Below are 12297 nucleotides of genomic sequence, written 5' to 3'. Positions count from 1 at the left end.
GTAAAGCTTTTCCGTAAGTATTAAATATCAACATCACAATCACTTAACAGTTGGTGATGTTAGTAAATTACTTGTTATCGGTTTTTTTAGCCTCTACCCACCTATGGTTTCTTAGGAGAAAGCTCACTAATCAAGTTTTCCTTGCCACCATGACTTAAAACTTTGTAAAAAAACCCCCAAACAACAAAAATCTTAAACTGATGTTGTTTATTAATATCTTACTTCTTGCAGGAGATACATAACATCTTCTCCACACTTGACCCAGTTTGAAAAGGCAGGCTGTATGTCTTTTGAGTCTGTAGCTTGGATTACAAGAAAAAAAATTAATTAGAATATGGCCTTTTGTCTGAGAGAGGAACTGACACGCATTTATTAAAATCTGTAATCCATCACAGTTGAAGATTATAGAAGATTTTTTTTATGATTCTTATTTTTTTCTACATCAGAACCAATATGTGTGAGTAAAGAGATTATCCTAAGCACTTACGTTTTAAATAACTTGTCAGCATGCTAAGATGATGAATGTGATTACAAACATCTCTAGAAGAAACCTTGAATTACAGCTGATTCCTTGGATTATAATTTTAAAATGTCTGCAAAACATTTAGGTTGAAAGGAACAGTTATATCAAGATTAGATTTTATAAAGGAGGCTTCCTCTTCCTTTTTGGTTTTGGTCCATAGAGGCTTGAAAAACATAGTAGAATTATTTGGTCTAAAATTTGCTTTTTATATACAACTATATGAAACTATAAATACATTAACAGAACATAACTACATGCTTTTTATTTTGATATGAGGCAACAAGCCAGTTTTCAAAAAGAAAAGGCAGAAGAAGTAGCATATGAGCACTGTAGTTTATCTTCTTTTGTGCTAATGTGGTGAAGTGCAAGAGTATATTATCTGCTGATAAGGTTATGGAATATGGTTTGCAAATGGCCATAAGATCACAATTAACTTCTCTAGTACAGGCACCCTTAGAGGTTAAGAAATCAAAAATTGATTATATAAATGTTTGAATGACAAGGATGAAGTATGTAATATTGCTGTCCTTTTTAGTCTAGTTGTGCAAATGCAGTGCGTTGGACGACCTGAGTGCTTTAGAGGAAGTGGGAAGTAACCCTCAGGCCACCTGGAAAAAAGGAGATCCTCCCTTTCTCAAACCACAACCATTACACACCTTTTTATGCACCAAATTTGGGCCTGAACACTGAAGAATGTTTATGTGTAATTCAGCAGTCTTACAAAAATATGTATAATTCGAGACAATGTGCCCACTTCTGTACATTTTTAACTCCTATGTTCCCCTGGACCCCACAAATATTATAAGAAAATAACTCTAGATCATATTCTTCAAAGACATTTAACTCAGCTATGGATGCATTGCATATTTGCTTGTCAGGAGTTGCTTGTTAGGAGTCATATATTAGTCCTGTTCTTCCTGAACTTCAGAATTAGCAAATATGCAGGCATGGCAAAGACCACAGGAAAAAAGGTGTAAAAACCTGAATAAAGATGTCTTGGCTCAGAAAAGTAGATTCCCTCTGAATTATTCAATGAGCTAATTATGGCTTTGAACTAAAGAGATGAGTACTGGTATCTGCATATGGGTAGCACCCCTGACCTGAGGCTGTTACCTGCACAGATCCTGAGAAACTGCTGGGTGTGAGAGGGGAAACTGTTGGAGAGGCAAGAGCAAGCAGCTGACACGTGTTAGAAAGAGTGACATGAAGTCTGGTGGTGCTACACGGGTGAGTCATGGGGAGTTACATGAGGGAAGGCCAAGCTCTGGTGGAGACCTTTTGGAAAGAAAAGCTTACAAGGGTAGAAATACCCAGGAACTGATGGTAATACCACGTATGGGTGAGATGACCTAAGTGGCAGTGTCCAAGTTTTCACAGTTGTGTATAGCTGTAAGGAAACTATAACCCATAAAGGTAATTATGTCAGAAGATTGTTTATCTGCAAAGAGATAGAGAAGGTTGGAGAAACAGAGGGATCAATGCAAACAGGAAAATAATAAGCATGGGGACAAGGAGAGAAGAGGGGTACAAGGTACTTGCATGGATGTATGCTGGCTGCTGGGCAGTACCTTTGCACATTTGTGCCCTGTGCCTGACCACTGCCTTCTGTCCTGCCCCCTTCTTAAATCCCAGTCCTATTCTCCGTGCCATGAATCCTGTTTCGACCATCTTATGTGTATGTATGCATGTGTTCTCCCTCTGAGTGTGTATGCACGTTTGTGTGGCTGGACGTGCACAGGGGCATTGGGCTGAGACAGAAGAGTCATCATCCTGCCCACATCTCTGGTGGACAGGAAAGGGGAAACTTCTGGGCTCCTGATTCCAATGGATTCAGACACTTCATAACCTCTGGGACTACACTGTTGTGCTTAAAAAAAGAAGTGGTCAAGTGTAGAAGAGAATTCAAGCACATTAACCTTTTATGTTTTACAAAAAAACCCACCTATCTGTTACATGAACTAGATGACCTCCAGTGGTCCCTTCCAACCTTAAACATCACCATGATTCTGTGATACATTGTTTTGTCTATATGATTTTATTTTTTTAGTAAAAGAGGACAAGAGCGTGATTATCAGCGGATTGAAAATATCCCACCGATACGGTGGAGAGGTTTCCGCCTCCAGGAGCCAGTCTAGGAAAGCGACAAGCAGGGCTCCCTAGGATCAGGCCCCTTAGAAGCGAGGGACGGCTCCTCCCGCCCCCGGCCCGGCGACCGTCCCGAACGGAACAAGCCCGCACTTGCCAGGAATCCACGAGGAAAAGCCAAGTTTATTGCCGCTCGCTGGCTTTTGAGGAGAGCATGGGAATTCCCCGGATGTAGGCGGGGAAGAGGGGCGGAGACGGGGCAGAGTAACGCACTTCATTGGGTACATGCAAACGAAGGGAAGGAGGGAGGGGAGGAGCGGCACAAGGACCAATGGGAGAATGAGATGGGCGGGGAAAGTCACCGTAGGGCTTCAGGCACTTCGAGGCAGGGACAGCCCCCGCCCAGGCTCCAGCGGCGCCTCGTGGCATTAGAGTCCTTATAAATCTCTCGCAGAGCTTCCATATTCGGGGAGCCGGGTTCCTGGACTTCGGTGTCCTCGTCTATCCATCTCTTGTAGTATTTTTGCCACTGTATAAACCCTGGGTCTCCTCCAACACGTGAGAACCTCTGTCTTACTACTAGCCATTCTGTCTCTGGGTCTAGCACCTTCATGCTCACTTCATGTATCAACAGTATGAGGATTTTTTAGTTTCTGCTGTTTAGATTCCTCTAAAGGTGAATTTATTTGGCTTTGTTGCAGTTCCACCTATCCTCAATCCCATGCTGCTGAGGGAGGTCTAGATCTATCTATTGACATGCTGAGATCCCTCATACAACCCTACTTTAGGGATCAGTTGACTAAAATCTCCAAACCCACATCAGACCCATCTTTTCCTATGCTTAGTTTTCATCTAAGACAGGGTCCCATTAGTTTATGTGGTATTCTACTCCACCACAGCATTTCTGTTCCCAGTATTTCCACGTAGCAACTGTATATACTAAAGTGAGAACATAGTTGTGCTCTCAGCCTGTGTTAATTTCAAACAAGTACCTTATTCTGCTCCAGGCTCCTCCAGCCTCCTCAGTGCTGCAACCTTCAGTACAATCAGTAAAATCAGTATTTTCTGAGTTCAGAAAATAATGGAGTGGCCTCTTTGAAACATTTTGCTTTTGTTCTTGCAGTGATCACTTGTTTTATTGCTTCTCAGAGTTTGGCTGTTGCCTTGCCAAGGGAGGCAGCAAAGGGTTCAGCAGCTGAATGAATGAACTGAAGCAAAGCCAGCATGGAGAAGGCTTGTGAGGGGGCTGGTCAGGCAACTGGGAGGCCTGGGTTAGCCTGTGGGTGATCAGACTCGGAGATGTGCAAAGAGAGCCCAAAAAAGGAGCTAATGTGGACACTATGGGTACGGGTGGGAGTGGAGCAGAGATTAAATAACACAAAAGTTTTCCCTAAGTGTCTCCTCTTGTCTAAACTTGTAGATTCCATTGGAAGAGCAGCCATCTGCAGGTCAGCCTTAAATCCTTACGCTTGTAAGTAAAAGTTCTCCTACATCCCAGTGAAGACAGTATGGAAGTGCAGTGGACTGTACTGTATGTGGAAGACTGCTCAGGACAGATTGGAATATTTATATTTATTTTTTGCAATGCCATAGGTAAAAACAATTTAACAATGCCAAGTACAATGTTATTCTCATAAAAACTTCTCATTTCAAAACAAGTGATTTCTAGTTCCCACAAAAAGTTAAAATCACATGCAGCTATATGAAGGTAAATTGCTTAAGATGCACAATTATATATCAGAAGACTTTGTTAAAATAAAAACATGTTGACTACATAATTTTAACAAGGCAATTACACAGAACTAGAAAACTGACTCTGTAGTAAAATATAAAAATCTACAATTATAAATATAAATTTGGTCCATGGATCACTACAGAAGTAGCAGTATTTACAGTAAGTATCAGATTACAATTCTAAATGTCTAATTGAAGTCTTAAAATGTTGAATGTTATGTAGAAGAGTATTTTATTTACATTCTACTATATTAAAAGTTATATTCCTAGCAAATGCAAATTGTTATAAATACAGCAAATAAATCAAATACTAAATCCATTACATATTCGTAGTTGAGGATTCCCTAACATCTATAAATATTGTAATTATAGTTAAAAGTAAAGCCAGATAAATCAAAAAACTAATACTGAAAAAAACATACCACAGTTCAATTCTTAGAAACACTGTAAAAGTCAATCAAGTTAGTCCAGACATAACAATGTATTACAAGAAATCTTTCAAGAAAAGGCACACATTGTTAATGATAAAAGTTCCACAGTAAAGTCGTATGTAACAGAAATGACTGTTGGTTTGAGCAACGGTTGGGACCTGATTATATATGGAGAGACTGGACAGATTTTCCCCACCCTAAGTATAAAACTGAATAATGGTAAACTCCAGTGATGTAGTGATGTGTGTGTTTAATTTAATGTGTTAATTAAACTAAAGATTCTAAACTTTCAGCTGCATTTCCATCAGGTAAAGCTGAGCCATTACTGTCCATAGATGCTGAAGGGTTTTCTTCTTGCCTTGTGCTGACAAGGCTGAGAATAGCTTTGTACAGAAACTGGTACTGTTCCTGGAGAAGAAAAGAGGATACAGTCAGTATGTTGTCAGAAATAGGTTTTTTTTAACACTGTTACTCAAATTAATTAACAGCTGATGTGTCAGTCTGTTAACATACTGTGCTCCACAATGTATTGTTACTTACTTAGCAGCTTTATTGATTTTCTGACTAATGGCTCCCCATGTACACAATGTAAAGCACATTAGGAACACAATACAGCTAGGGGAGAAAGCTGTATTTTTAAAGAAATATTATATGTTGAATCTGATTCTTGTTAAAGTCAATTGCAAATCTGGGGACATGATTAGGGCAACTGTTTTTCTGTTGGCTTTTTTTCTCATTTTTTGAGGTTTTTTCTTTTTAGTCCTCGCAGTTACTCATCATGTTTTTGAAGATCCTGTCATGACTAGGAGGTAGAAAGACAGATGAGACTCTGTGAGAAAATTCATCAAGAAGGCCACTGCCCAGAAAGGGGCAGAAGGTCTCAACTGGATGCATGGGAAATGGGGAGTGCCAGAAGCCACCTGGATTGCAGTATGGGCTGGGAAGGAGGAGAGTTGGGATGCTCTGTGCAGGGAGTGCAGGCACAGCAAAGGCTGTGCTGACAGGTGCTCTGAAAGCTGAAAGCTCTGATGCTCTGAAAGGTGGGGTGGGTTCACCTTGGCTGAACAACAGGTGCCCACCCAGCTCTCTATCACAACCCTTCCCAGATGGACAGTGGAGAGAGTAAGGTGGAAGGGAAAAAAGCCAACACAAACTGTGGGTTGCGATAAGGCAGTTTATATTTGTTCAGAAAGAAAGAAAAGCAAAATAGCGTGTTCGCGCACAAAGCAGAAGCTGGCAATTAATCTGCTTCCCATAAGCAGCGATGGTCAGCCACTCCTCCTCTGGGAAGCAGGGCTCCAGCAAGCGTGATGGTTGTCAGCAGGCAGCCATTACAAGACAATGAATGCCTCCATTCTGCCTCCTTGCCTCAGCTTTTATATATGGGTTGATGTCATATGGTATGGAATATCCCCTTGGTCAGCATGGGTCAGCTGGCCTACTTGTTTCCCCTCCTAGGATCTCACCCTCACTGAAGAAGGAATGTTACCATGCTGTGCTCAGCAGTAGCCAAAAAATGGGCTTGTTATCAACACTCCTCTAGCTACCAATGCAGAGCACAGCACTGTGAGAGCTACTATTGGAAAATAAATTCCAGCTCAGCCAGACCCACTAGAAAGGGCAGAGGAGTATTTTGGATTCTAGGATGGATATATAAGGATAAAGAATTTCTGTGATGGAAGGAGTGACAAACAGTAAGGCAGGCTAAATAGAGTGGGGTTTGGGGTCTGAATTATTAGCTTGGGCTGAGAGATAAGGGGTAGAAACTGCCACAGATTTGAAAACCTGCAGAAAGAGGATGGGAAATTGGAAATCTGAGATAAAGGGCCTAGGCATTTTCTGGAGGATCCTGGGGCAAGAGGAGTGAAAGGTCCTGATGGTTCTGCTGAGGTGGGAAGAGTTCCATTTTCACTCCATTGTCTGCCAGTCTCCTCAGTCTGGGCTACAGGGGCAGGGCAAGAGGTGGACACATCTGTCAATCCTGTGTCACGTCCTGTTCTTGCTGTCAAAAATTTGATAATGCTAACCCTAACATTTCACTCTTTAACTGTTCTTATTACACTCATTTGTAGCTGTAGCAGTCAGATGTGTAATGATATGACCAAAGGGGCAGGGTTCATAATTTTAATTTCTGTGATGAATTTTTATTTGTAGGACACTGCCTCAGCAAGTAATTCTTATTTATTACACTTTTCACAATTTTTTTCTTTCTGCAAGCACAGTGACAATGCTGTCAACACATCATGAAAGACTGAAGTCCATCCTGAAATGGAAAACAAAGGTAACTAGAGTCTACTTGGAGCACAGATTTATTCCTGCTGAATTAAAACTTTAATTTACATGATGGAAGCAGCTCTGCACATTTTGAATACGACCACTTGATAACCACAAAACAGGTTTTCACTGGAAATTCTTTGTTTTGGAATAGGCAACAGGTCCACTATAGCACCTCTGGAGGACAGTTTTGCTTAACTGATGCAGTAACTAAGATGCCAGCAGTTCAGTAATGTTGCTCTAAGATCTAAGCATGCTAATAATGTTACACATAGATTAAAAAAAGGCATATATTTTATTACTTACAATGTCTGTAAAGACTCCAGGTCTCATCAAATTTATCATCTTCGCTACATGGTAAACATCCACTGAATTCTCATTTTCCAGTTGATGCATCAGAGTTGTTAATGCACAGAAAGTGCCTGCTGTCACCCCTCCATGCCTTTGTAAAGTAAAACAGAACAGAACAAACAAAAAATCTCTAGAAACTGGATCAATTTTTACAACTGGAGAAAATATAAAATCCAGGGTAAACTGGTAAGATGAATTTCTCTCATGTGACCTTTGCAATTTCTGAAATAGGTCTGCCCAGCAGTGGCTGAAAAAAACTTTCACGGCACCTGGCTACAACTTCTTAGACTTATTTCCCTACAGGCCTCTACCAACCAAATCTTGAAGGCCTTTCATTTTTTTTGGCCATGTTTGAACAGCTGGAGAAGGGCAAGATGCCTCATCTAAACAATCTTATTTCTTTCAGTAACAGAAAATGAAGTGCTGACTGATTTCCTCTCCAGTTTCCTACCTGATAACCATCCGGAGTATGAAAATGATAAAACTGAAATGAAGTATGATAAAATAAAAGTGGTTTTGTTTTTGATGCAGCTGAAACAGAAGCCACAGCACTACTGTTAAGTGCAAACTTTGTGCCTTGTTTCAGCAGCTTTCACTCTAAATGAAGTGAAATGATGGCTCTACAGAAAAAAAGCATCAAAACAAACAGAAAGCTGCAGTTCTTACTCATCATGTACAATCATGGGCCCATCACGGTTGGACGTTTCCTCTTTGATGATGCTGATCAGTTCAAAAGTTTTACTAATAGGACTGTCAGGATTTGGCCATTTTGGACACTGAAAGTGCCTCACTTCAAGTACGTAGTCATCCTAAATGAGTGAAAAAAACAACCATAAATCAATTTTGTAAAATATTGACTGTCTTTATTCTTTTCCTTCATCCTTGTCCAGACTGGCTCCAGCCTTCAGATACAGAATCCCACTGCTGTGGAGGTTGGAATACCCTATTCCCCATGTCATCATATTACCTATAGAAGTTACTCCCTCCATGGTTGTTTCTAGGGCATGGATTTTTATCAATGATTTACCATAGAAAACGTAACAAAATGTAGGCATTATCTTTAACAAATCAAATCTTGAGTTATATGTTTATGACAGTGTTACCTGTGTAGCTTCTAAAATAAAGTCTTGGATTATGATCTTCTCTTCATTAGACAGACATTTGTGTTCTTCAGCAATCATAGTAACTTTGAAACTCTCACAGTTTATAGGCTCATCTTTGTTTGGCCAGTATACAAATTCATCTTCAGCCTCCACGAAAAAAAAAGACACAATAAAGGTAAGTGATGTTGAGCTCTTAAAATACAAAATCCAGCATAATACTGTGTCATGTATTTAATCAATCCAGCCAGCTAGATTTAAACTGACAAATCAAAACTTCAGTAGGATTACAATCATGGCAAGTGATGGTTTTCAGACATCTCTGTAGTGATCCTGACCAAAGACCACTGTACCCTGTGGATCCACATAGCCATCAGCCTGCTGTGTTATGCTGTGCCATGCATCCAGCCTGGCCTTCAGGCTGTCCTGTGCTGTGCAGTGCAAGCCATGGCCACAGGATAAACTTAGCTGGTGTATTGTAACAGGAGCCTGCACGCAGCACTTAAGTGGTCTTGGGATTATCTGAAAGTGCAGAAAGAAGTTCTCATGAGAGCATCCTTTTCTGTTTGACAGCAGAAATGATGAAGAGATTTGTCTTTTTTTAAAGAAAATTATGTAATAGTTTCAACGACTAAAATGGTCAGATGGATAGGGAATTCTTCATGTCATGTGTCCTGTCTGCCTGTTGGTTCTGTTTCAGGGAAAGTAGAGTAGGATTCCAGTCATGGTGGATGCAGAGCTCAGAGAGGCCTTGGCTGTCTGCTGGGTGGATACCACTGCTCCCTGGTTGAGCTGGCAGGACTTCAGTGCCCTTCCTAGACACTCTTCTGCACAAACTGCTTCCCCATGCCCTGTGTGCCCACCCTGCTGCCAGCACTCCTCACCATTCGTGATCCTCAGGAGCTTCTTTTATATGTGAGGGAATTCTTGGCCACCATTGCTCCTGGCCCTGACCAGGTCCCATAAGCTGGTGTCCAGCAAGAAACAACCTCACACTTATGCCCTTACCTAATAATGGCTGAAGAAGCCATATGACATCTGAAGTAAAAGTCCTGGAGTGACAACTAACCTTTTACAATGGTTACCTCCACTGTTTGGCTATTTTCATAAATTATACAGGAATGATTAAATGCTTTCTCATGTCCATCACAATCTGCCCAGGTAAGGATCTCTACATTTCCACTAGAAGATTTGGGGATTTTACACTCAGTTTGGTATTACTAATTTTTAATTGCTTTTGGCATAACCCAAGGTGTTTTCTCATGTCCTCCATATTTCAAAATGCTAATACTAGTAAAATTCATAGATAACCCCATAACCATCAGCCACAAAACTCACCATATTCTGGCTATCAGGAAGCATGACTATGAGCTGGGCATTATGGTCCCATATCATTCTCCAGAAATCCTTGATAGTGTGTAGTAAGGGATGCTGGGTAATAATGAATTCATTACTTTGATAATAACCCTGCAAAAAAAAATCAATGGACTCAGAATTGATGCCCACCTATTAATGATTAAAGGAAGCTTCTAGTGGACAGAGACAGAAGCCTAGAAAATACATTGTACAATTGTGTCTTTGGTATCCTGCAAATACTAGAGAAATACAAAACTTCCACTGCAGTGTTTTCTGTGTGAAAAGAATAAATTCAATCACACTGAAATAATTTTTAAAACTTAGAAAGAAATTTTATAAAGTTAAAGGACAAAAGAGATCAGACAAGACTCAAACAGCCAACTCAGAATAAAAATACATTATCCAGAATTCTGGAGGAGCTGACTGCCTGAAATGAGTATCTGAATACTTGAAAGATCTGCAAAAATTCCAAGCAGTTTCCTAATTTGTAGAGATGTCTCAAATGAACTTCTTACCACAATAGAGACTTCCTTTGCACTAGTGCACCTAATGAAGGATCATGTACATATACCACTGTAGAGAGCTTTCCTGAATGTCCAGGAGGCATTAACCATTCCCTCTCAGCAAACAAAAGGGGAAAATGTTGAAGAAAACCCCAAGAACAAAAAGATAATGGAAAGGTGATGAGCTATAGTGTCTTGGGCCATGCCAGTTGCAAAAGCTCTGTAAGATGAGCAGGTAGGAAGGCAAACCACAGTACAACCATTAAAAACTAACTTGTTAACACTTTTAGTTCATCTCAAAAGATCCATCCATAGGAGGCACTGACCTTTACCAGTTTTTAAAACTATGATGGGATTTCTATTTCTACAGATTGTTAAAATGCAATGTACTTAACCAAACTTAAACCCCATAATAATGGTAATAGTACTTCCTGTGACTCTTACAGCCAGAGTGAACAAGGAGCTTTCAAAGTCACGACTGTGCCACCCTAACTCAGACACATGGTGGCTCTGAAAACAGCTATGTATTGTTTTTCACCAATATATTAACGGACTTACCATAATATAGGAAGCATTGATGTAGTCTGTCCCTTCACCAGACAGTGATGAGATACCCACTCTAGATCTTTCCACTGTAAAAAAAAGTTATGAATTGGTGTGTTGCAATGACTCTTATTGTATCAGTTAATCTCACATATCTCACAGTAATGATAACACTAAGCTCCATCAATCATCATCATCATCATCAAAGTGCTACCGAGCCACCTATTTTGTTTTCCTATATGTAATTCTTAAGTCACTTCTTCACTATAAGTAATTTACGCCACATTGTTCCACACCAATGAAGATGCCTTCAGTTCTTGTTGAGGAGAGTTTAAAGGTTTGACACACAAGGTTCATAAACATTTTGCCACCCAGAGAAGCCAATTTGAACAAGCTTACCAGGAATAATAGATGAAGTTCGGTTCTTTTCTCTGTTGCACTGTTTGAGTGCAGTTGAATAATCACACTGCTGTGTGTTAGATTGGCTCAATAGCTGAAACAATGACATTTAAAAGAAAACAGGTAACTGTACAAAAGCCATTCCTTCATAAGCTGCATTAAACAGATGGGTGCATGTATTACAGGCTCACTGTCTCTCTTAACATTAGGTACCTAGTTATCTTAGCAAGTCATCAGAATATTTTTTCTTCACTGTTCTTAGCAGTTCCAATGATTCTTGAACCCTAGATGGATAAAAATATCTTTGAAGGTGGAGTCTGTCTTCTAGCCAGTGTGTACACTTGAGGGGAATACACCGATTCTTCAAGATGGCTCATGACATTATTTAAATCTTTTCAGACAGTTGTTTTACCTTTGAGATCTTCCTGCAAAGGCATGTAGTTAGATCTTGCAAAATCTACTTATCTACTTACTGCCCTATTTCTCATGCTCCTTTTTGCTTGTTTGTTTCTTTGGAGTTTTTTGTTTCTTTTTTTGTGGATTCTTTTTTTAAGAGTACACAAATAATTCTTCTGTCCTAACGGACTGCATGCATTTGTTCAGTTGATCTGAATCTAGGTTCAGCAGTTAAATTTTGGGTAGAGAAAACTAATGAAAGTTGTGTTGATATACCTACTTCTTTCAAGTCATTCAGGTCTGCAAACCTAAATATTTTCCTGTGAATATCTCAGAGAGCTCACCTTGAATTGTTTCTCCAATCTGGTCTTGCCTGTTGGGCCAGGTATCAAGAGAGCATTAACATAGGCATGAATGTGATTCTCAAGGACTTCTGTTTCTTTACTGAGTATCGCTTCAACCAGTGCATCATGAATGAAGATATATTGCTCCTAGGAGAAGAAAACCAAATGTGAACTCTCAGTTTTTTCAGATTCCCCTGGTTACCTCTGGTTAAGCTGCCACTTCTGATATGGTCAGTGTTTCTTCACAGGGGAGTTTTC

The 12297-nt window shown here is 40.0% G+C and overlaps 1 protein-coding gene across 7 annotated transcripts in view; it reads right to left on the bottom strand.

Moving 5' to 3' along the window:
* Nucleotides 1-2553: 2553 nt before the first annotated feature.
* The window catches only part of PTPRZ1 (protein tyrosine phosphatase receptor type Z1), a 138333-nt gene continuing 128589 nt past the window's right edge, over nt 2554-12297 (bottom strand). For 2 of the 7 annotated variants that reach the window (XM_071552486.1, XM_071552487.1), the window contains 8 exons: nt 12040-12186; nt 11300-11393; nt 10916-10989; nt 9837-9965; nt 8502-8648; nt 8065-8207; nt 7354-7489; nt 2554-5181 (listed from right to left, as the gene is read on the bottom strand). In XM_071552486.1, the coding sequence (XP_071408587.1) occupies nt 5041-5181; nt 7354-7489; nt 8065-8207; nt 8502-8648; nt 9837-9965; nt 10916-10989; nt 11300-11393; nt 12040-12186 (1011 nt within the window). In that variant the 3' untranslated portion in view covers nt 2554-5040. The remainder of the gene's footprint in view (nt 5182-7353; nt 7490-8064; nt 8208-8501; nt 8649-9836; nt 9966-10915; nt 10990-11299; nt 11394-12039; nt 12187-12297) is intronic. The other 5 variants (XM_071552484.1, XM_071552485.1, XM_071552489.1 and 2 more) reach the window with 3 other exon arrangements.

This window comes from Pithys albifrons, chromosome 3, assembly GCF_047495875.1.
Source record: "Pithys albifrons albifrons isolate INPA30051 chromosome 3, PitAlb_v1, whole genome shotgun sequence".
NCBI classification, from domain to species: domain Eukaryota; kingdom Metazoa; phylum Chordata; class Aves; order Passeriformes; family Thamnophilidae; genus Pithys; species Pithys albifrons.
The sequence above is the reverse complement of the archived record's forward strand: the minus strand, read 5'-3'. Positions and strand labels throughout refer to the sequence as shown.